Source organism: Perognathus longimembris, chromosome 10, assembly GCF_023159225.1.
Source record: "Perognathus longimembris pacificus isolate PPM17 chromosome 10, ASM2315922v1, whole genome shotgun sequence".
In the NCBI taxonomy this organism is placed as follows: Eukaryota; Metazoa; Chordata; class Mammalia; order Rodentia; family Heteromyidae; genus Perognathus; species Perognathus longimembris.
Genome location: NC_063170.1, coordinates 20,582,193 through 20,601,946, shown reverse-complemented (window position 1 = coordinate 20,601,946; position 19,754 = coordinate 20,582,193). Strand labels below are relative to the sequence as shown.

At 58.0% G+C, this 19,754-nt stretch overlaps 1 protein-coding gene across 2 annotated transcripts in view; it reads left to right on the top strand.

Annotated features, from left to right (window-relative positions):
* The first annotated feature begins 372 nt into the window (after positions 1–372).
* The window catches only part of Cpne2 (copine 2), a 38,239-nt gene continuing 18,857 nt past the window's right edge, over positions 373–19,754 (top strand). Inside the window, exons 1-4 of one of the 2 annotated variants that reach the window (XM_048355532.1) lie at positions 373–598; positions 14,294–14,502; positions 16,821–17,000; positions 19,126–19,200. In XM_048355532.1, the coding sequence (XP_048211489.1) occupies positions 14,329–14,502; positions 16,821–17,000; positions 19,126–19,200 (429 nt within the window). In that variant the 5' untranslated portion in view covers positions 373–598; positions 14,294–14,328. Of the gene's footprint in view, positions 599–14,293; positions 14,503–16,820; positions 17,001–19,125; positions 19,201–19,754 lie in introns of those variants that run through there. The other variant, XM_048355531.1, reaches the window with a different exon arrangement.

Here is a 19,754-nt window from a genome sequence, read left to right as displayed (position 1 = left end):
GGTCCCGGGGCTCCGTCCCCCGCCGATCCGACCCGAGGGTCCCGGGCCTAGGCCGCCCCGCCCGTGGGGTGTCCGGATCCAGGCCCGCCCGCCCCGCGGGTCCCGCGCCCGCAGCTGAGCGCTGGGCGCGCGGAGCCCGGAGGTGCCAGGCGCCGAGACCGAGCAGGCCCGGGGCGGGCGCGAACCCGCGCGCCCAGCCCGCACCCTCGGGAGCCTCGCACCTTCGGGACCCCCGTCGTGCCCGGGGGCCCCCGCGGCGGCCTCCGCTGGGGACCGCGCCCCCGCTCCAGGAAGCGCCCGCCCCGCCCCGCCTCGCCCCGCGTTCCCTCCACACCCGCCCTCGGCCGGAGGGAGGAGCCCGAGCCGCCACCGCCCGCCGGCCGGGGAGGAAGACCCGGCCACGAGCGAGCGAGCGAGCAAAGGAGCGAGCCAGCGAGCGATCGGCGGCGCACGGAGCGGGCATGGCCGCGCGGGCAGCGCTCTGACCCGTCCCGCGCCTCGGGCCCCGCCGAGCGGCGCCGCGCCGGGCGATGCCCCGCGGCCCGGAGCGCGGGTAACGGCCGCCGCGTGGTGAGCAGCGGTGCCCGCGGGGCGCGCGGTGAGTGGGGCCCGGCGGGCGGGGCGGCCTGGCGCGGCCGGTCAAGTTCGGCCTCGGGGTTCGAGCTGGGGCTCGGGTGGCGAGGTCGGGGGGAGCCCGAGGCCCGCCGCCCCCCGAGCCCGCCGGGGCTCCGCGCTGGGGTGACGCCGGCCCGGCCCGGCCACGCGGGGGCGCCCCGGCCGCGGGCACCGAGGGACGGGGCGGGCCCGGGCGGGAGGGCCGCTGGCCGTCGGGCCGGGCCCTGTGGCTTCGGGGTCGGGTGGGAGCCCGGGTCTCCCGCGATCGGCCCCGGGGCGCGTCCGGGGGCCGCCGCCGCCGCGGCAGGCGTGGGGTCGGCCGGCCCCGGGCCCCCGCGCGCCCCTCGGCCCCGCTGCCCGCCTCATCCCAGCCTGGCCCGGGGGGTCCGGCAGCTCCCCGGCCCGGAAAGGAGGAGCAGAGCTGGGCAGCTTCCCATAAGTCGGAGTGTGTTTGCAAACTAGTTTTTGCGCAGAAGCTGTCTGGCACCTGTGTGCTGAGGGCTGCGGGAGGAGAAGGCCCCTGCGCTCCCCCCGTGCTGCGAGAGGCTCCCTGATAAGAGGGGGTGGGCAGCCGCCGCTCCCCAGCGCTGCCCGCCGCCGGCCCCCCGGGCTCGCCACTGGGCGAGGGGCCGGCCCAGGAGGGGCTGGGGCTTGCCCAAGGCGACAGGTGACCCGAAACCTGGGGCTCGGGTCGGCATTCACAGCCAGGCAGCCTGCTTTCCCCTGCCTCCCCGTGCTCCTCCCGGTGCTGGGGAGTGAGGGGGGGTGGCTGGAGGAACAATCCCAGCTGACTCCTGTTTTGTCTGCCGCTAGGTTTTGATGATGGAGGGGTGGGAGCTATCACCAAAGGGGTGCAGAGCCGGCAGCCACAAGGCCTCACCTTACAGCTTCGGTGGGGTGGCCCGTCCTAGCCGGGAAGCCTCAGCCCTTACCCCAGCCAAAGGCCCCTCCCTCGTCCCAGCGCTGGTCCTTCCACACATCCTGGGATGCTGTGTTAGGCACGGACCACCCAAGAATCCTGCCCCCTTCCTCTGGGGGCACAGAGGACACTGTGGGCTCCGTGGGAGCCCCCTGGGGGCCAAGTCCCCCCAGGATCTGGACAGGATGACCATCTCATTCTGTTGCACCCCTCACCGTCCAAGGTGGAGGACTGAGCTGAGCTGGAGGCACCTCCCAGCCCTCCCTCTGCCCTCCCTCCCTGGCCACTTGGCTTTAATTCCTTCCCATGGCAAGATTGGAGACTTCTGTCCTTAGGACGGGGGCGGGGGGGGGGGGCTTTACCCACAAGAGGACAGTTTGACAGTTCATATGCTCCAGCAGCTGGGGCCTGACTTGCTGGCCATCGCAGTGGGTGGTCACCGGAGACCTGGCTGTGCCCTTGGTCATCTGTGAAATGGGCTCACCGCCAGGGCTACCGGAAGCTGAGCACAAACACGAAGGAGTGGTTTTCCTGGCATGCTGGCAGGGGCCCTGTGAGCTCTAGGACTGCCCCTGGTGGGTGGTACAGCCCCCAGGAGTGAGAGGGGCACCCAGGCACACTTCCACATGGCAAGACCAGAGACAATACTCATGTTTGGGTTCTCCTTGCCCCTGGCACTTCCTGCCTTCGTGCCTGCTCAGCTCCCGTTGGTTTTTTTCCATCTGCCAAGGAAACAGACTTTGATGTGGTCCAGTTTTCAGTTGTGGAGCAGCAGAGGCTGGGGTCAGGGGCCAGGAAACAGGGCAGTGTTCTGCAGAGTGGGGGTGCATGATGAGCAGCAGTGTAGATTGTAGGTGATGGTTGAAGGGCTCCCCCTCCCCAGAATGCCAGGAGAATTTAAAGCAGGGGCATCCATGACAAAGAGGGAGCCTCAGTTTCCCCCTGTTTACATTAGGGAGGTGAGTTGTCTGTATACCTTTATTCTCTTTCTGGCAACTGAGTGTTTCTTTAAAGGTGGTTGTGAGATCCCGATCGGTGGCATCTCCCCACCTGGGGCCGGCCTCACAGTTCACGATAGCAACTTGGTCTGAGACACAGGAGCATTCTAGCAATGCTGTCCCTCCTGTCCAGGGGGAACCGGGTGCCAGGTAAGGTCCTCACTGTGAAGCCCCAGGCCATGTTCAGGTGCCAGTGCACATCAGAGAGGTCCCTCTGCCTGGCCTTAGGATCCTGTGGGCTCTGCGGGAGCTACAGGCTGAGTCACCCCACAGTCTTGGCAGGCAGTAGCTGGACAGGGTGACCGTTTATCTGTTCGTGCCCACTCCTCGCCATGAGGATGGATGCTGTGTGTCTGAGGCTTGGGTCCGAGGTGCCTCCTGGCCCTCAGCCCTGTGTGTGCGGCCCTCCTGGCTTCCGGGGTCCCGTGACTGTTGTGTGTGTCCCCCACCCCTTCCTCTGGGGTCTGAGAGGGTTCGCGGCATGCTTTTTCTCAGGGCGTTTACCACTCTGAAACCCTCTGTCCGTCTGTGTATGTTTATGAACTGCCCCTGCTGGCCACAGGGAATCAGCTCTGCCGAAGGGCAAGACCAGGGCTGGGACTCTGCACTTAGAGCAGCGCCTGGCACAGTAAACAGCTGGTGTGAAGAAGGTGTCTGCTCCGGAGTTGGGGGGAGGGGGCGGAGCCTTGAAGGGCTCTCCCAGATTGGTGCCCTGGAAGTAGGGCGTGGCCATGCTGGGTGCTGGCTACCTACCAGGGGGCAGTGAACCTGCCTGTGGAGGAGGTGATGGGGAAGACTGTGTGTCACACAAGTTTGCCTGGGGCCCCAGGAGGTGGAGGAGGTGGTGGTTGGTGGCTGTTACCACATCGGGCCAGGGCACTGAACGTGCCCTGAACAGCCCCATCCCCATGGGGCCTGGGCTGAGTTTCTTTTTTCTTTTGTAATTTATTTATTAATTAAACAAAATTTTTTTTTTTTTTTGGCCAGTCCTGGGCCTTGGACTCAGGGCCTAAGCACTGTCCCTGGCTTCTTCCCGCTCAAGGCTAGCACTCTGCCACTTGAGCCACAGCGCCGCTTCTGGCCGTTTTCTGTATATGTGGTGCTGGGGAATCGAACCTAGGGCCTCGTGTATCTGAGGCAGGCACTCTTGCCACTAGGCTATATCCCCAGCCCCCCAAAAATTTTTTTGACAAGGTGTTGTGCAAAAAGGGTACAGTTACATAGTAGGGCAGTGTGTACATTTCTTGTGATATCTTACACCCTGTTTTTCTTTCCCTTCCCTAGGTCAGGTAGACATATATACGATACACAATGTACCAAGAACATATACAGTAGCCACGTGGCCTATGCCCAAGAAAATTCGCCTAGGGCTTTAAATGTAATGTCGACATTAGACAATATGTCGACAGTACTCTTATATGAACGTACATACATAGCTTTTGAGCTATTGTATTCCACTGAGAGGTCAATTTTTTACCTTTATATGTTGAGTAGTTGCTTGGTTTTAGTTACATAATGTTGGGTCACTGACCCAATCCTGTGGGAAATACCATTTGACAAGCAGTTTTTGGTTTCACAGACCTGGTCTCTACTGTCTCTCCGTCACCCCATCTTAACAGTCATATATCAGGGAGATCATGCCCCTTTGTTTTCTGTGTTCTAGGCTTGTCTCGCTCAACATTATTTGTTCAAGTTCTGACCATTTCCCTGCAAATGCCAATATTTCACCATTCCTAATTGCTATGTAGTATTCCATTGTGTATAGGTACCATATTTTTTGGATCCATTCATCTGTGGAGGGGCATCTGGGTTGTTTCCATATTTTGGCTATTGTGAATTGTGCCACGATAAACATGGAAGTGCAAATGTCTTTTTGATATCTTGGGACCTGCTGTTCAGGATAGATGCCTAGGAGTGGAATGGCTGGGTCATAGGGTAGGTCTATATTGAGCTTTTTGAGAAACCTCCATATTGATCTCCAAAGTGGTTGTACTAATTTGCACTCCCACCAACAATGGAGAAGGGTTCCTCTTTCCCCGCACCCCCTCCAGCATTTGTTGTTTGGGCTGAGTTTCTTGACACTTCTGACCTCCTCCCTCCTTTCATCGTTTCCTCCTTTCCTTCCCCTCCCTCCCTCCCTACATATCTTCCTTCCTTCCTTCCTCCCTTCCCTTCTTTTTCTTCTTTCCTTCCACCTCCTCCTTTTCCCCTTCCCCTTCTCTCTCCACTTCCTCTCTCCTTTCTCTCCCTCCTTCCCTTCACTCCTACCCTTCTTTCTTCCATTTCTTTCCTTTCCTTCCCCTTTCCCCTCCTTCCCTTTTTCCCTCCTTCCCTTTTTCCCTCTCCTCTCCCTCTTTCAGCTTTATTTACTTAGTGAGATGCTGGGGGGGGGGGTGGAATCCAGGACCCTCAGTACCAAAGGCTTTAATCACAGCTCTCCATGGCCCCTGACCCCTTACCTTAGTTTCTTCATCTGAGAAATGGGCAGGATGTTTCCTTCTGCATACAGCCAACTGTTTGATGGCTTGATGACTAATTTTATGTTTCCAGAGCAGCACTTCCTAGTCAGGACAGTCCTGGATGGTGGGGGGGGGGGGTGAAGGATACAGCCATAGTCAAGGCAGACTCATCCCTGAGCTGGGTGCTCAGAGTGTGGGTAGGGGACAGAGACAGACAAGCAAAGAACAGGCAGGACAACTCCCGTGTGGGAAATAAAGCTAGGTGTGGTGTCTGGTGGGGCTGGGGAGGGGGAGGGAGGCCCCTCAAGGAGGCAGTGACCTTGGGCTGTTCATCACCCTGAAGCACTGGAGACGGCACATGGGAGGCCCCAAGGTGCAGGCAGATGTGCCCGGTACATTCTAGAAGCCCCTTCTCCCTGCAGTTTGTCCGTGTCTCTGGAGGGCTTTGCGTCTCATGCACTCCCCAGATGTCCCCTCTCCATGACACAAAAGAGCGTGCTTATCTCCCACAGTGCAAGCCAGTCCGTTGGAGTTAGGCCTGATGACTTAGCACAGTCCCCAGGGCCCCCCACCCTGGAAGGGTGCCCACATTGGCTCAGGGGACAGGATGCCGGGAACTTAGCTGCTCTGGCTGAGCAGCACATTCTGTGTGTCTTCAAACATTAGAGATCTATTCTCTTCCAAGTTCTGGAAGCTACAAGTCTGAAATCAAGCTGTCAGTACAGCCAAGCTCTGCCCAAAGCTTCCACAGAGGGTCCCTCCCTGCCCCTTCCCGCCCTTGGTAGGCCTGGTCTAGCATTCATTGGCTTGTGGCCACATCACTGGAGTCTCTTCTTTTCCACATGGCTCCTTCTTCTTCCCATTGTCATCCTTGGAGCACACCCGGGGAGCTCCTCTGAGCTCATTGCAACTACAACCACCTCATTTCCCAGTCAGTTCACATTCTGAGGCACCGGGAGTGTCTTTGTACTGGGGGTGGGTGTCCACAGTTCCGCTGGGCTCTGATGGACTCTTTAACTCCCGTGCCTCAGCTCTCTGATCTGTAAGATGCAGGGTGCATTGGGACACACGGGAGCAGAAGCATCTAGTTGGTGCTGTGATCCTGTCTTTTCTGGGAGGACTTACTGGGAGCTAGTACCTGGAGCTGAAGTGCAGGTGGATGTACCTTGGCCCGAAGGACTGGCCTCAGGAGAGCTAGGCTGGGGTAGGGTCTGCTTCCAGCCTGGAGTTCCCCCTGCAGCGTGGGAGGGTGTGGCAGCAGTCTGAAGGCCCTGGGCTATAAGGACCCATCATAAGAAGGTGACAAAAGGGGGGTTGGAGGTGTGGCCCAGGTGGTAGAGCAGTAGCCAATGAGCAAAAGCATCAGGTACTGAGTTCGAGTTCTGGTCTCAGACCTAAAAAAAAAAAAGGAAGATGAAGAGGGTCCTCTATGGAGGTACAGAGAAGGGTGCTCAGGCAAAGTGGACACCCACAAAGGGGTGCTGATGCTAGGGTATCTTGCAGGCCCTTTTGAGCCCAGAGTCTGTGGGTGGAGCTGGGGCTGGAAGGATTTCAAGGGCAGGGAAAATGAGGTCACCTAGGTTTTCACAGAGATTCAGGATTCCAGTACCCTTGCCCTGTGGCATCCCCCTGTTTGGTGTGCTCCTCTCTGGGGAGAGCCTCTCTGAAGGTCCTCCACCGATACGTGGAGCCAAGGGGTCCCCAGGACCACTCCTGAGGTCTCCAAAGTGCAAAGTGTAAACCACAGTCCAGAAAACCTCTGTACCCACCTGGGGGCTTTCTGGGAGGCAGCGAGGTGCCACCAGCCCACTTTGCAGGAAGAGCTAAAGCTGATCCAGAAGGGAGGAGTGGCAGGGCAGGACCCTGCCTGGTTTTCCTGGGGCCTGGCCCTTTGCCACCTGCTGGGCCAGGCCTCCTACAGTGACAGGCTGGGCAGGCATGGGGCGGTCCCAAAGGAGGCCCCGCCCCCAGGAGCCAGCCTGGGTTACTGAGCAAGGTGTGGCAGAAGCTGGGAACTGCAGGGGCATTGGAACTGATGCTGGGCTGTCTGCACCTCCGTCGCCCTAATGGCCTGGCAGCCCCGCAGACTGCGGTGTCTGGAAAGCAGCGGCCTGTGCCATGGCCAAGGTTGGGTCCTGGTTAGTGTGTGTGCTGAGAGCCAGCTTGTTTCCTGGGGGCTGCAGGAGCTGGGCAGCCAGGGTGCACAGGGAGGATCCTAGAAAGCTGGCATTCCTAGTCATTCTTCCTCACAATCCGTAACTCATCCAAGTGCACATTCTGTGAGCAGCAGAGGTGACAGTAAGATTGGATCCAGCCTTAGGCTTAAGTGGTGGTGGCTTCCTTAGGCCTCCGTGTATGTACAAAGTGTCCATAATGGAAGTGCTGTTTGTGGTAGGACTCTGGGCCATTGGAGTTTTCCTTAAACAGTGTATTGAAGTAACAGAAAATCCAATCGGGGCTGGGAACATGGCTCAAGTAGTACAATGCCACTCTCCCAGCAAATGCAAGACCCTGCGTTCAAATCCCAGTACAGTCCCCCGCTCCCCCCAAATTGAATGCTCAAGGAGCAGAGTGGTGCACATCTATAATCCCAGCGCTCAGGAGGCTGAAGCAGGAGGATTGAGAGTTCAAGCTACCTTGCAAGACCCTGCCTCAAAACAAAAAGGGCTGAGGACGTGGCTCAGTGGTGGAGCAGTTGTCTAGCATTTGCAAGGTGTTGGGCTCAATCCCCAGCACCATGAAACGGAAGACAAGAAAACAGCCAGCCTGCATGTGAGGTCATGACAGCTCACAGGCCAACACTTCCGGGCTGTGAGCCCCTGGATGCAGAATGCGCAGGGCCAGCATGGCCGGTGCTTGGTGGCCCTTCTTGTCTGTCCCACACCACCTGTCCTGCCGTCCTCCTCACTGTCCGCAGCATAGAATTCCGTGCCTGGATTGAGCTTCGTGTAAGGGAGAAGGGGCCCGTCCTCCTCTGTCCATTTGCTTCCTCCCGCTGGCATGGGAGGCCGTCCCCGCATTGGGGTGGCCCCACCCTTGTGACACAGAGGTGCTCTACCACTTGCCCCATGCCCCCAACCCTTTTTCGTGCCAGTTATTTTTTTCCACATAAGGTCTCACACTCTTTGCCCAGGCTGACCTTGGGCCGTGATTTTTCTACCTCCTCCTCGCACGTAGCTGGGATGATGTGTATGTGCATGCAATGACACCAAGCTTGTTTGTTGAGTCAGGGTCTCATGAAACTTCTATTTATTTCTTTGCATCTCCACCTCCCATTTAAGTACTGCTATGGAGATTGACAGATGTGTCCTTGGTGAACATCTGGGCTGGGTGTTGCTGGGGTCACTCTCGGGGACGCATGTATTTAGCCTTCCCAGGCTCTGCCAATCGTCCTAGATGATTGCACCAATCCCTATTTCTTCCGGCAACCTACGAGTTCTTGTTGCCCCGAAAGCTTGCCAAAGAGGAGAATTGTCAGCTTGTTAAAATGCTGGGGGGAGGGCTGGGGCGGGCACTCAGTTTTCCTTTGGGTTTTACTGAGCTGAGATTGGAGAGGAAAAAGAGCTACGGAGAGGTGCGGGGAACAGTAAGTGCAAAATGAGGGAGGCATGGGAAAGTATTGTTGGGACTGGAGTAGAGAACTCAGCCAGGGCCCCAGGGGGCCAGGGCAGGATCTGGGGGAAGGAGGGGGGCTTGAAGGCTGTGCTGAGAGGGGTGGGGAGCTGAGCCCCGAGAGGTTTATCCATGCCAGACATTAGGAAAACAGCAGATGCCCAGAGACCAGATGACTGGCCCAGCGTCTCATCCCTCATCGTCCAAAAGGCTGATCCTTTCCCAAGGTAAAGCGGTGTCAGCCTGCGAGCCAGGAGGCGGAACGATGGGGCCAGGCCATCCCGCCCCCAAGGCTCCATGCCCATCTGGAGAATGGTTGTGGTGACAGGCTTTGCCTCGGGGTGTGCGAGGCTCCCGAAACTGGAGCACAGCTTTATTATGACTCATGTATGTAAGTCCTGCCTCCATCAGCGTGGTCACGCCCACCCCTGGCTGTCTTGGGGCTAGTGCGCCCCCCGCCCCCGCCCCTGGGGGCTGGCCACTCCAGCTCCCACACCTCAGGCGGGTGAGCCCGGAAGCCCCCAGCACCTGGTACCCTGGTACCCGCTCCCGGGTGCACAAGGCCACAGCTACGGCTGTGAACTTGGCTGGGCGGCCTTGACCCCTAAGTTTGGTCAAACCCCCGTCTAAACGTGGCTGCACAGGTAAAGATGCGATTAACATTTAAGGCAGTAAGCTTTGGGTAAAGCAGATTATCCTCCCGGTGGAGGCTAAGATTCCTGTGAGAAGCCCTGAGGCTTTCCCCGCCCTCTCCCTCCCTCCCCTCCGTCCTTCCCCCTGGAGCCCACTCCTCAAAGGAAGTTCCTCTGCACACAGCCATGTGTGGGGCTCAGTTTCCCTGGGCTCCCCTGACTGATGCTGTCCTGACCACGGCTGTTGGTCATCTTGATCCTCCTCCTTGGGGAGTCAGGCCTAGGTTGGTTAGCCAATCAGGCCCGCCTGGGAGCCTGTTGGAGCCTCACCTGTGTCCTGGGAGATCTGAGCAGCCTGGGGGGTTGTTTAAAGAGGGGTGGGGGAGGCACCTAGGAGGTGAGGGCGGTGAGAGACCTGAGCCACCTGAGTCTTCCATATCAGTTTAGACCACCCTCCCGGGGCTGTGCCGTTGCAGGTTAGACCCCCACCCCACCCCACTCCACCCTTGGAGGCTTGCTGTCAGATGTTAGGTCCCCCACTGGAGGCCCTGTGCCCTCATCTGGGCTCTACTGTCTGAGGTTAGAGATTCCCCTCCCCCCCCCCGCCCCCTTCCAGGCTGTGCTGTCTGAAGTTAGAGCCTCTTTGTTAAGGAATCCGCTGGTGGCCTTCAGACCTGGGGAGCCTGCGTGCCTGAGAGGGGTCCCCTTGGGAAGGAGTGTGGGTAGTTGTGTCCTGTCACCACCCTTCCTGTCGCCGGCTCTGACAGCAGAGGGATTTTTCATTATCTTAAGTATCAAGTCAGAAGTCAGGCCTTGGTTCTTCAGATGACACAGGTTGCCTTCCCCCACCCAAGTCCCCGCAGGTGCCCTCCCCCTCCCCCGGGGCCTCCAGCTGAGGCTCCCTGGCCTCCTGGCCCCCTCCACTCCCCTCCTGCCCACCCAGCCACCTTGGCAGCCCCTCCCTGCAGTGGGGCCCCTGACCTACAGCCGCCTCCTGGGTCCCTGAGTGGCTGGGCCAGGCCCCAGGGACAGGAAGTAACGGCAGCCTTGGCTCTGAATCTGGCCACTACCCTTCCTGTGCCATAGCTTGGGGCCTCAGTTTCCCCTGGGAAGCGAGTCCCTCTGCTGCCAGCCTCTCGGAGCAGTTCTGAGGGCACAGGGCAGGTGAGGGGGTGCCGCTGGAGGAGCCTCCTGTGGGCTCCCAGGGCCTCAGGTACAAGTGGGGTCACCGGCACCCTCTTACAGACCTGCTCTGGTGCCTCCCTTGGGAATGTAGCTTTGGGAGGACAGAGGACGAGCAGGTAGACAAAGGGTAAATGATTTCCCAGTGAAGCAAGTGGCTGGTGAGGGAAACAGCCTGAGTGATGAGGGGCGTACTCGGAGGATGCAGCAGAACACTCACCACAGCCCTTCACGAGAAGATGTGGGAGGTGCAAAGGTCCTGGGGCCGGAGGGTGGGCACCTCTGAGAGCAGAGGGAGCCAGGAAAAGGTGTTGTAAGTCGGGACCTGGTTGGGCAGGGCTCCTTGGGCCCGAGCATGGGACTCTACACATTGTTTTATAATTAGTATTATTTTTGAGACAAAGTCTTGCTCTAAAGTGCACGCTGGCCTGGAATTCTTTATCTTCCTGCCTCCGTCTCCCAAGTGCTGAGATTACAGTGAGGCCTGACTAGGCCTTGCATCGCTGCCCCCAGCCTAAGTGCTCTGTTTGTTGAATGAAAACGGGAACTGCGCCATGGGAGGGAGCACTGGCTTTGTGTCACCACCCCTTCCGTGGAACGGGGGTCACCCCAAGGCCTGTGCCCAGCTCAGCCATTAGTCAGGACCATCCCTCGAGCACACCCCGGCTCCCCATGCCCCCTCCTCCCGCCTGAAACCTCAAATTACCTGCGGCTGGTGTTGGCAAGATGCGCAGGGCAGGCCCACCCCCCCTTAATGACAGCCTGCCGCCTCGCGCCGGGCGCTGGGTGGGGGGCGGGGGCTGGCCCAGCCCGGGCTGCGGTTTCTTTTTCCATTGCGTCAGGCTTGGGGTCCGGCCCACCTGTCCGCTGCCGGGCTGGCACCAAGGGCTACTCTGACCCCCTCGCCTGCCCCGGCTTCAGACATCATGTGCTCCCCGTTTCGGGGGTCCCGGAGCTTCCTGCCAGAGGGTGAGTGAGAGGCGAGGGTCGGGCCCCCTGCCCTGCGCCAGGCCGAGGGAGCGGGAGGGAGGGCCTGTGGGAGGCCAGGCGCTGGGCTGGCGCAGGGGAGGGGCGCCGCGGGGACAGGAAGCCATGTCCCAGTGCCATGAGAGTGCGCATGCATCCACGTGACCAGACGCACGTGTGTTCCGGACAAGGACGTGGGTGAGGCTGGGCATTGCACCCCACCCTCCACAGGGGCCCAGGCCCAGCACCTATCTAACACATGGCTGGTGTCACGCAGGACCATGGCCAGGGGTGGTCCCTGGAGGAGCACGGGGTGGGTGGGGGGCAGTCCGGGGCATTCTGTGTGCTGGGTACTGGTTAAAAATGGGCGAGTGTGCCACCCTGGTCACAGCCCCCCTCATCCTCTTCGTTCCAGACCCCCTGGCATTTTTGATCAGCCTGAAGAGAAGGCCCAGAACCTTGTGGGGGGCCTGGAGACCCCACTTGCACGTAAAGCGGGGTGGTGGGCCTGCCCCTGCCCCTTGCTGCGCCCTGGCAGGGCTGAGGCCCAGCCTGGCCCGGCCCGGCCGTCCTTCTGCACGCACACTCCCAGCTGTGCACAGTTCACTGGCTGCTCTGGTGGAAACTGATTTTTACACGACAAGAATAAATCCCATAAGCAAATTGCAGCGCCTTCCTAATGCTCCAGGCTGGCATGATTATAACGAGGTTCTGGGGACACGGTGGGAAACGGTGGCGGGGGGGGGGGAGGAAACGACAATGGCTTCGTCATGACTCCCTCCCTGCCAGGCAGGCCCTGGGGCTGGAGAAAGGGGACCTACCTCAATGGGCTAGGGCTGTTTCTTGGGGGCAGGCGGGGGGAAGGGGGGCGCCCACGTGGCAGTGACTGTGGTCCGGCCACAGCTGCATGTGTGACAGTCTGAGTGTGACAGTCATCCCTTCCCACGGCCATAGTTAGCTCTTGAAAAGGCAAATCATGCTGGCCATGGTGACACACACCAAGCCCAATGATGCACATCCGTCCTCTCAGCACTTGGGAGGCTGAGGCAGGAGGATCACGAGTTCAGGGTCAGCCTGGGTTAAAGGAAACAAAAGCACATCACGTCCTGCCTCTGAAGACATCCCAGGCGCTCAGCATGAAGCCGGGCTTCCTGTCAGCCTGGGCCTGTCCCAGTCCCTCACACAGCCCTCCTGTGTTCCTCTACAAGGCAAGCACCACTAGGCCATGTTCCTCTAGACGTGTGTGTGTGTGTGTGTGTGTGTGTGTGTGTGTGTGTGTGTGTGTGTGTGTACAAGAATAAGACTGTCATCTTCCTGTGGGATTCCCAGCCCAAGCGTAGAGCTTGAGACCTAGTAGATGCTCAGTAAACTCCGAAGAGGAAACACACATACCTCAGTTCCTGCTTTGGCAGATGCCGTGTTCCCACTTGCTCACAAGATGGGACTAGAACCCGTGCAGGTGGCATGGTGCCTGCACTCTAACGCACAGGGACTGTGCTCCCGGGGGGGGGGGGGGACCTGCAGGGCCAGCCACCTGCTCCACAGAGGCAGAATGTGGGATAGAGGCTGGAGCCTGGCCTTCTCAGGACAAGTGTGTGGGAACTGGACTTGTCCCCTGTGCTACACGCCCAGGTGCCTGTGGAGGGGAGATCTGACCCCCAGAGTCTCACTGGACCGGGGCGTGGTGTTGAGAGGACCTTCAGGGAACAGAGGCATAAGAAGCCATGGTGCTTGTCTGCAGGGCCTGTGATGGGAGTTGGGGGGCCCAGAGCTCCCCTCCACCCTGCAGAGGGCTCCTCACCCCTCACCAGAGAGAAACAGAGCTCCCTACTGGGAGCAAATGCCCCTCACCAGGCTGGGCAGCGGCCTGGGGGAGTCAGGGCTGAGTGGACGGTTTAGCTCACTGGCCCCCTGCATGGAGTGAGGAGGTGGGTTTTCTGTTTACTCATTTAGACATCGTCCTTCTTTTATTCAACCTGCGTGTGCTGCAGCGTCCTGTCCGCCAGCCACTGTGCCAGGGCAGGAGACACCCGGCCCTGTGCTAGATGGCTAGCCAAATTAGGCTTTGGCTAAGTTACTGGAAGTGAACTTCCCAGAGGCCAAGGCAGTGGCAGCACCGCGAGCCACCGTACCTCTACTGTGGCCACGGAATGCCACACATATTGGGAAACCAGGGATCTGTGCTCTTCTTATGGACAAGGACTTAACCAAAGCCAAGAAAAGCGCCAGCGCTTCTTGGCAGCTCATTGGTGGCGTGTTTTCCCCATTCTTCTTCCAGCCTTAGCCCATGTGACTGCCTCACCCTTCACCTTCTGTCTCTCTTCACTTCTTTTTTTTTGGCCAGTCCTAGGCCGTGAACTCAGGGCCTGAGCACTGTCCCTGGCTTCTTTTTTGCTCAAGGCTAGCACTCTGCCACCTGAGCCACAGCGCCCCCACAGCGCCCCTTCTGGCCATTTTCCATGTATGTGGTGCTGGGGAATCGAACCAGGAGCTTCATGTGTAGGAGGCAAGCACTCTTGCCACTAGGCCATATTCCCAGCCCCTCTCTTCACTTCTGATTTAGTTAATTCATTGTTTTTTGTGTGTGCCAGTCCTGGAGCTTGAACTCAGAGCTTTGACACTGTCCTTTAGCTTTTTGTACTCATGGCTAGTGCTCTAACACTTGAGCCACAGCTCCACTTCTGGCTTGGTTGGCGGTTAATTGGAGATAAAAGCCTCTTGGATTTGCCTGCTCAGGCTGGCTTCAAACCTTGCTCCTCAGGTGGCAGCCTCCTGAGTAGCTAGGATTACAGGCATGAGCCACTAGCACCGGCTTCTGCCCACTTCCTGAAGGTCAGCAGGTGAAGTCTCTCAGCAGCAAGGGAGTGCAGTGATGTCTGTCCCCTTCTGACCCTCACTCCTCTCTCCTAGACTGCCAGGAGCTGCTGCTGCCCCCACCCACCCCCATGGCCTACATCCCGACCCCCCCAGCAGCGGGGGTCACCCCCATGAGCTCCCAGTACTGCGTGTGCAAGGTGGAGCTGTCCGTGAGTGGCCAGAACCTGCTGGACCGGGATGTCACCTCCAAGTCCGACCCCTTCTGTGTCCTCTTCACAGAGAACAATGGCAGGTGGATGGAGGTGAGGCCCTCTGCGGGGGATGGGGGGGCTCTGGGGTGAGGCTGGGAGCGCCCCCTGGATCCAAGCAACCCTTGGAAGTAAATGCAGTGTGGGCCAGCAGAAAGGGATTTCTTAGATAGTCATGACTCTTTCCATTTTATTGTATGTGTACTTAAGGGTGGGAGCATGGCTCAAGTGGTAGAACGCCTGCCTAGCAAGTGTCAGGCCCTGAGTTCGAGTCAGTACTGTGAAGAACATATATGTGTGTTAAGTATTACTTAGAGTAATTCTATGTATGTCTACACTATTGTCACTCATGGGTGTCTATATCATATTTTTAGCATTGTGTTATATGGTGACAACTTTTGGGAGCTAGAGTATAGCTTAAGTGATAGAGCCACTTTGTTCGTCAAGAACAGCTTTAACTTCAAACCCCTGTATTACAAAAAAACACCAAAAATGTATAAAACTTGCTAACTTACTAATTTGTGTGTGTGTGTAAGTGTGTAACAAGGCTGGGTTTGAACTCAAGACCTAGGCACTGTCTCTTAGCTTTTTCACTCAGGGCTGGTGCTCTACCACTTGGGCCACAGCTCCCCTTTGGCCTTTTACTGGTTCATTAGAGCTAAGAGTCACAGACTTTGCTGTTCAGGCTTCAAACTTTGGTCCTCAGATCTCAGCCTCCAGAGTAGTCAGGATTACATGTGTGAGCCACTGGTATCCAGTGCTCACTGCCACTGGTAACCCCTTCCGGCTTTATTTTGTAATGAGCACGAGAAAGAGAAACAGGAACCTTGGGCTTTGAACTGGGAGCTGGCCTAGCCATGCTACTTCCTTTGTGGCCTTAAGCCGTGGCTGTCCATTTCTGAGCCTTCTCTTCACCTGTGAAATGGGGCTGACAGCTGAGGGCCCCAAAGATGGGGACATTGCAGCGTCCCAGCCAAGGATCACTAAGCCGCAAGCCTGGCCTGAGGACCAAGCATAGAGGTGGCCTGGAAAGGCTGCTCACGCTGCCAGCCAGGGGTTGCGAGACTTGCTTTGTTTCCTGTTCCAAAAGGAAACTGCAGCTGTTGTAGGAAGTTGAGAAAATTCAAATGACCCTAGAGAAGGTGGTGGCGATTGATGAGCCTCTGAGGGAGAGTTCCTATTATCAGCTTAGGGTCCCTCCCAGTCTGCAGGTGTGTGTGTTTCCCAAAAGCCAGAGGCTGTGGTAGGCGCTAAGGGAAGAAAGCTGAAGTGGGCACCGGTGCTCACGCCTGTAATCCTAGCTGAGATCTGAGGATGGTGATTGGAAGCCAGCCGGGATAGAGAAGCCCCCTGAGACTCTTATCTCTAATGGACCACTCAAAAACCAGAAGTGGAGCCAAGGCTGAAAGTGGTCGAGTGCTCCTGAGCACACAGAGCTCAGAGACAGCTCCCAGGCCCTGAGCTCCAGCCCAGGACCAGCAGCAGCGGCAGCAGCAGCAGCAGCAGCAACAAAGGAGCTGGGTGTATTGATGTGCTACCTGGTCCGATCGCCACACAGTCGGAAGAGGGGCAGAGGGACAGCCGGAGCCTCTGGGGAGCGACCTAGGCTGGTGCAGGGGAGTCGGGGGCACAGTCCCCTCTGCCAGGTCTATGGCACCCCTGCACCTGATTTGGGAATGGTGACTCCCTACTTAGGGCTCACCCTGCTCCCCAGCAGTCTGTGTCCCTCCCTTCCCCAGACTGGCCACCCTGGCTATCAATGGCAATGGCCAAGACCGCTCTGTTCCTGCCGAGGGATCCCTTAGAAATGGCCCCGGGTGGGAGGACCCCAAAATAGACGGTCACCCACACTCCACAGTTTGGGTGGAGCCCCAGGGTCCAGAGGCCAAGAGACAGCGTTTCTATTTTGGTCAGTGCTGCCAGCTACCTACTCACAGTACCTCCAAGGCTTGGGGGGTGAGGGGAGTCCCCTGAAGTCCCTGATTCTATGTAAGATGCGAACATCTCCTGAGGTGTGGTGTCCCTGACTCCCCCCCTTCCTGTTTCTATGTAAGGTGTACTCAGAGCAAAGGGCTTCAAAGGTAGAAAGTGTTAAATCCTCCATTGTGCAGCAGTGGGGGGCTAAGGCCCAGCTGGGGAGGGGAACCTGACCTCTTGTCACTTCCCCGGGCCAGGCCAGGGCCTGAGCCCTGGCCCCGTGACCCTGACGCCAGGGAACGAAGCAAGGCTGAAACCAAGTCAGGCCTGAGCTTTGACCTGTGGCTCTGCTGTTCAACCTTGGGTACATCCCTGACCTCTCTGTGCTCCTGTGTCCTTGCATGTGGAAGGAAGGGTGGGCGCTGACGTCTCTGCTCCCCTGTCCCACTCCCCAGTACGACAGGACAGAAACGGCCGTCAACAACCTCAACCCTGCCTTCTCCAAGAAGTTTGTCCTCGACTACCACTTCGAAGAGGTGCAGAAGCTCAAGTTCGCCCTGTTTGACCAGGACAAGTCCAGCGCGCAGCTGGATGAACATGACTTTCTGGGCCAGTTCTCCTGTAGCCTGGGCACGGTGAGTCCAGCTCCTTCCACGGGCAGGCCCGGGGCGGGGCGCTGCCCTTCGTCTCCCTGCTGGTTCCTTGTATGCAGACGAAGATGGCCCCGGAGCCAGGGGGCTCCAGCAGGGATGTGGCTGGGTGGTGTGGGGCCAGGCTGAAGACCTGTCTGCAGAGACAGCCATGGCCTGTGCTAGCCTGAGCAGGGCTCAAGGATTGGAAGTCACCAGGTATGGGTTGGCTGGGCACCAGAGTACTCACCTCACAGGCACAACGCCCTGGGTTCTAGCCGCGGTGATGTGGAATTCGTCAGGTGTGGGTTTTTCTTGTTTGTTTGTTTTTGTTTTTGTTTTGCCTGTCCTAGGGCTTGAACTCATGGCCTGGGCACCATCCCTGAGTCTCTTTGTGCTCAAGGCTAGTGCACTGCCACAGTGAGCCACAGTGCCACTTGTTTCTGGCTTTTTCTCAGTATTTTATTGGAGATAAGATTCTCATGGACTTTCCTGCCTGGGCTGGCTTCAAACCATGATCCTCAGACCTCAGCGCCCTGAGTAGTTAGGAGTAGAGGCGTGAGCCACCAGTACACAGCTCAGGTGTGGTCTCGATGTCCTGCAGAAGAGCAGCACAGACACCCATGCTTGCCATCCCACTTACTGTGTGACCTTGGGTGCTTTCCTTTCCCTCTCTGAGCCACACTTCCCCATCTAGCTCAGTCCTTGGTTCAAATACTGGAGGCTGGGCAGGACTGAAACAGAAGCCCCTGGCACAAATCTCAGTTCTTAAGGCTTTGTCCCAATTTGATTTTCTTTCTTTGCCAGTCCTGGGGCTTGAACTCAGGGCCTGGACACTGTCCTTGAGCTTCTTTTTGCTCAAGGCTAGCACTCTACCTCTTGAGCCACAGTGCCACTTGTGGTGTTTTCTGTGTATGTGGTTCTAAGGAATCAAACCCAGGGCTTCATGCATGTGAGGCAAACACTCTACCACTAGGCCACGTTCTCAGTTTTTTGTTGTTGTTGTTGTTTTGTTTTGTTTTGTTTTGTTTGGCTACTAATGGGATTTGAACTTGGAGCCATACAATTGCTCAGTTTGCTTCACATGCCTAATGCTCTACCACTTGAGCCATGCTTCCAACTCAGCTTTTTGCTGATTAATAGGCAATGTAGTCTCCAGGTCTTTCCTGCCTAAGCTGGTTTTGTACTGTGATCCTCGATCTCAAAAGTAACCAGGATTGTAGGCATGAACTACTGGCAGCCGGCTGAATGCTCTTAAGCATGCAAGCCCTTTCCTCCTTCCAGGCCTCAGTTTCCCCAAATTTCACTTCAAGATGATGACTATGAGTCTCTCCAGCCTAGAGGGATGGTAAAGGAATAAAACAGAAAATTAACAGCCAGGTATCATGGAATCACAGTTTGTAATCCTATTATTTGGGAGGCTGAGGCAGGAAGATAGCAAGTTAGAGACTAACCTGGGTTACAGGGTGAGACGCTGTCTGAAAAGAAGAAGAAAAGGTAATGCAGGAGCAGGCCTGAGAGATATGGTTGGGGCAGGGCCCCAATAGGGGCCGGGTCATCAGCCCAGAGCTTGGTCCTGGGCAGGGTCCAAGGGGATGGGCACAGACTCAGGCTGGAACAGCAGGGAGACTTTCCCTGAGCCACTGCCCCAGGTGGGAGTCCCCAGTCCTGCCTGCCCATTCCCACCAGTCCTGCCCCAGAGGGCAGGGGGGCTGGTGATGCAGTCTTCAGGGCAGACCGTGTGTTATGAACTGGACACCTGGAAATAGCCAAGTTTGTGTGCAATGGGGCTCCCACAGGGCCAGGCTGGGTCTGCACCTATGTTGGGGGGCGGGGGGGACCTAGTGGGGCTCACCCGTGGTGAGCCCTGCAGGTACCTTTTTTGGGGCGGGGGTTCAAGCCCGGTCCATACCAGCCAGACTGCCAGCCCCAGCTGTGGCACCCTGGGGGAGTGGCTTCACCTCTCTGGGCTTCCTCAGCTTGGCAAATGCTGCTCGCTGTTTGCCTTTGTGCCCAGGCTCCCGCACCAGTCTTGGCAAGAGGCAGCAGGAGGACTGCCTGTTGCAGACCCCTTCCCCCAGAGCCTTCCCCACCACCCTGAGCCCCCCATCTCTTGTCTCCCCCGCCACAGATCGTCTCTAGCAAGAAGATCACTCGGCCTCTGCTGCTGCTGAATGACAAGCCCGCAGGGAAGGGCCTGATTACGGTACTGGCTCCCCCTCAGCCCCTCCATCTCCACCCCGCCCTCCCCCATCAATGGGCTGCTTCTCTGGCAGATAATCACCAGCTTTGTTGGGAGTAAAAAGGCCCAACTTACAACTTAGCAACAGGTCTCTTAGCAACGGGCTCCTGGCTCCGCAAATACTGTGCTGGGGGACTGCCATGCTTGCGGGGGGGCGGGGGGGGGGCTGGTAGAAGGCCCCCCATGCAGCAATTCCTGGGGCCATCTTCTCATCCCAGGGGTCTCCAGAGTCCTCCCAGCATCCCCCTCCCCACACTGCCCCCACCATCCTCCTCTGGTCTTTCAGCAGCTTGGTGTGTGCGTGCGCACGCACACGCGCACACACACACACACATACACACACACCACACATGATTCCTCCCCCCCCTCCCCCCACCCAAGATGCGCAATGATCTCAGCCTTGCACGGGCCCTTCCTGTAGAGGAACGCCTCCTTCCTCAGAGCCCCACAAAGCAGGGCCCCCACATTTCACAGATGAGGGCAGTGAGACCCCAAAGTAGCCCCTGGCACCATGGACC